The sequence below is a fragment of the Electrona antarctica genome, assembly GCF_951216825.1.
Source record: "Electrona antarctica genome assembly, chromosome: 2".
In the NCBI taxonomy this organism is placed as follows: domain Eukaryota; kingdom Metazoa; phylum Chordata; class Actinopteri; order Myctophiformes; family Myctophidae; genus Electrona; species Electrona antarctica.
This window is the reverse complement of record NC_136807.1, coordinates 40,377,477-40,381,583: the sequence shown is the minus strand read 5'-3', so window position 1 is coordinate 40,381,583 and position 4,107 is coordinate 40,377,477. Positions and strand designations below refer to the sequence as shown.

Here is a 4,107-nt window from a genome sequence, read left to right as displayed (position 1 = left end):
CACACACACACACACACGCACACACAAAAGCAGCCCCAATTTGCATGTGTGTGCGTGTACCACCGTGTACGTGTGTGTAGTCTAGTACTCTTGTTTGGTGAAACTTTTGGCCACGAGCCCGCCACGCGCGTCTTTGGATCAGCTGGACATGGGTGGGGCTTGAAGGAGGGGTTTAATTTAATCGGGTCTCTAAAGGCAAAACTCAGACACTCTGCCTGCAGTCTATGATGAAAGTCCCACTCGTGTGTTGATGGCTATCTGAGAGTCCGTGGGAGACTGGAGTATATTCAACTTTACTTCTATCTGAGAGTCCGTGGGAGACTGGAGTATATTCAACTTTACTTGGGTTATTGGTCTCTGAAACTAAAGCTATAGCACGACTTGATAGAGCGAGTTGTGAATCCAACACAGGTGAGTTCTATAATGCTCTTTTTATTTTAAGAAACTTTTTGCTGGTAATTTATTTTAGCTATGGATACATTCACGCTCACGTGCGCTTTCATATTTTATAATATCCTACATTTCGTTTTGTTGCTTTCACGTTTAGAAAATTAAATGAGCGGTTGTTTGCACTGTAAGAAAACAAATATTTTAATTGTCAATACGGTAGTATAATTGCATGCAGGTCAGACACAATTGCAGACACACGCGTGCGTGTTGGGTCTGTTGTTGTCATTAATTAATTAAATGAAACTGTCCTACATTTAGCCTATGCATCACTACACAATGACAAACTAGGACAATTTTGTTCAGAACAATGGTATTTGCTTTGTAAGAGGCCTGTATTTAATGGATTGTTTATTAACCATTAAGCCTGCTATGCCATTTCAAATCTACATATACCTATACCTCTTTTTCAACCGGGACCCACATTTAAGAAAATCAACTTGAAAAGTAAAAACAAACAAACAACATGAGATATATACAGCAAAGCAAATAAGAGTAACTTTTTTCGCATTACTCCATGTGTGTTGATTTGTATGCTGCCCCAATTTAATCTTCGGGTTTAGCCTATATGCAAATAAATCCCGCCGTGTCCCAGATTGTCAGCTTCTCTGAAGCAACCATGCACATAGCAGGGGTACATTAAAAAATACTCAAATAGCCTACAGTACATCACTCAGAAAATATTGAAATGAACTACTATGATCTGAGCTGTCCACGAAGCAGTGCTGAAACGACTGCCCTCAGACTGCATATCAGGTTACACACCAAATAAGAGAGATAATAATTATAATAATAATAATACCATACCATCTTGAATTCATCTTGTAAATGGCATGGCAATTCATTCATTTTAGTAAATGCACTGCAGTCTATAGATTTCTTATTATTCATCCAATGATTTTGCACTGGTTCTTCAGATCACAATGATGACCAAACCATTTGGGAAGCCTGGCGATGTGAGTGACTTGGTGAACTCCCTGGGCTGGCTGGAGGAGGAGGTCAGCTCCCAGGATGGAGACGAGGAGGAGATGAGAGGACACTACGAGATGGGCAGCGAGGACATGGATGAGGAAGAGGAGGAGGATTACGACGAGGAGGAGATAGGGCCGGACGGAGAGAGCGCTCCCAAACGAAGGGGACCCAAGAAGAAGAAGATGACCAAAGCTAGAGTGGAGAGGTTCCGCGCCCGGCGCGTAAAGGCCAACGCTCGCGAGCGCTCGCGCATGCACGGGCTAAACGACGCCCTGGAGAGTCTGCGGAGAGTGATGCCCTGCTACTCCAAGACCCAGAAGCTATCCAAGATCGAGACCCTGCGGCTGGCCCGCAACTACATCTGGGCCCTGTCGGAGGTGCTGGAGAGCGGCCAGTCCCCCGAGAGCCACGGCTTCGTGGAGATGCTGTGTAAAGGCCTGTCTCAGCCCACCAGCAACCTGGTGGCCGGCTGCCTGCAGCTGGGACCCGCTCCCGTGATGCTCAACAAACTGGAGGACAAGTGTGGCGGTGGCGGCGGCCCGGGGCTCGGCGGCGGCGGCGGTGGTCAGGCCGGCCATCCCCTCAGCTACCCGTCCCCGGGCCTGCCCAGCCCCCCGTACGGCTCTCTAGAGGCGTCCCATCTCCTCCACATGAAGGGTTTCAAGGGGTCGGCCTTATACGACAACCCCTCCCCGAACGAGTGCAGCAGTGGCACCCCCCCTTACGACGGGCCCCTCACTCCCCCGCTCAGCATCAGTGGCAACTTTGCCCTGAAGCAGGAGCCCTCCCCCCACGAGGCGGAGAGGAACTACGCCGCCCACCCCGGACATCCTGCCCACTACCTCTCGTCCCACCACTTCCCCGCCGCCTCCATGGGCGGCCTGCCAGGAGGCCCTCAGGGCCACACGCTCTTCCAGACGTCACGCTACGAGCTGCCTCTGGACATGGCCTTTGACTCCTTCACGCCTTCTTCTCACATGGTTGCCTCTCAGATGGGCACAATTTACAGTGAGTGAAAAAAACGGCTGTGAGACCCATGGCGAGAGGAGACGCACAAAAAGACACTCCTCACTGGATAGCTTCTGGGTCTTGGAGTAGCAGGGCATCACTCTCCGCAGACTCTCCAGGGCGTCGTCCAGCCCGTGTATGCTGTTGACTGTAGAAATGGTTCATTACAATGTCTGACTGGTACTCTGGGAGAGAGCATGGAATGCTCTGTGAGAAAGAGAGACTCCTCACCAAAACTCAATCTACCTGATACTGTACAAACATGCACCTCTACTTAAAACATAATTTATTGTTTGTTTTTCAGTTTTTCTGTTTGAATTTCTGTTTGTTTTGTTTCTGAATAGGATGCCCCCTCAGTTGTTACCAGGTACATATTATGTACCTGACAATTAGTTGACCAAAACAGATATCCAGGTACAGCCACTGCACAGGTTTTGCATGTGCGCGGTCTTGAACAAAAACAACCCGAAAGAGGACTTTATTAAAAGCTCTATATGCTGATTAAAAAAGGAATTACAACAGAAACATGAATTCCGCGCCTGAGGCCTATTATAGCCAATGTCCTTTTTGCCATATGGAGAGAAATTAATCTATTTATAACTGTATTTAATATTTATTTTGATAAATTGTCTTGTTTTGTTTTTTTTGTTTTGCTATTATTCTTTTTTTATATATTATTTCCAGCACCTGTTTTGTTTCAGTCTTCTTATAGTTTGTTGTCAGCCACTGGCAGCTTTACTGAAGTATTTAGATTATTTATTTGAGGTCATTCAGGTATTTGTTTCAGTTGGTGTTCACAATTTTTGTCATACTGTACTGTTGTAAATACTTTGCTGTTTAGCACTTAATTGAATAAATATTCTTATATTATATACTATTTCCATAGTAACACAGTTTGCCTTGAGTTTTCTTCTGTTTTGCTGTCACATAATGTTTGTAGGCTAACGTAGCCACAACTGCCTGATAATACATGCTTCCTGCAGATTTCCAATGGAATCTTTGTGTTGGAATTTGGATAAATTAAGAAAATAAGCTTAGTAACAAAAACAGAGACATATACATTATGTTGTTCACACGTTTTACTCAACAAGATAACGCACTTCTTACAGTTTTGAACGACACTTGAAACCGAATATATGAGAAAACAAAAATCCCCCCTGAACGGAAAAGCCGAAAGGACAATTTGAGTTTATGCCATAGAACAAAATGTGAAACTCTTTTGGCTTATAGTATGTGAACTATAGTCATTATTTTCCGCATAAATCTAAAAAGCGTTGGCAAGGGAACCAAAGCCCAAGAACTACAACCCAACCCTCGATTCTCCCATGATTTTACTAATTAAGATAATATATCTGACAATGAGCAATACCAATACCATCCTCATAGAACTAGAACTCTGTGAGTGTATAAAGCATTGTTACACACAGAGTTCAATCAACACTGAAGATTTTATTGTGTGGTTTTGGTTTAACAAAAGGCTTTAACATGCGTATCTGTAAATGCTGGTGCTTTTCCTCATAATTATCAGCACTAAAGGTAGCCATGGTACTGTTCACATCGACACCTGGTTGTTTATGGGCCCACAAAGTCATTTTACTCATCGTCTCAAGCCAAAAATACACACAAAACGAATATTTTAAATACAAGATATTTCTCATATAGCAGCTATTTGCACCCTTC

At 44.3% G+C, this 4,107-nt stretch overlaps 1 protein-coding gene across 1 annotated transcript; it reads left to right on the top strand.

Moving 5' to 3' along the window:
* Positions 1 to 307: 307 nt before the first annotated feature.
* Positions 308 to 2,481, top strand: neurod4 (neuronal differentiation 4). Its single transcript, XM_079520203.1, has 2 exons — positions 308 to 411; positions 1,365 to 2,481. Exon 2 carries the CDS (start codon positions 1,371 to 1,373, stop codon positions 2,433 to 2,435), a length of 1,065 nt encoding a protein of 354 aa, XP_079376329.1. The 5' UTR covers positions 308 to 411; positions 1,365 to 1,370; the 3' UTR covers positions 2,436 to 2,481.
* Positions 2,482 to 4,107: the final 1,626 nt, after the last annotated feature.

Bases quoted from the DNA above. Each gene is read 5' to 3' on its own strand.
- neurod4 (XM_079520203.1), top strand. From the start codon at position 1,371: ATGATGACCAAACCATTTGGGAAGCCTGGCGATGTGAGTGACTTGGTG.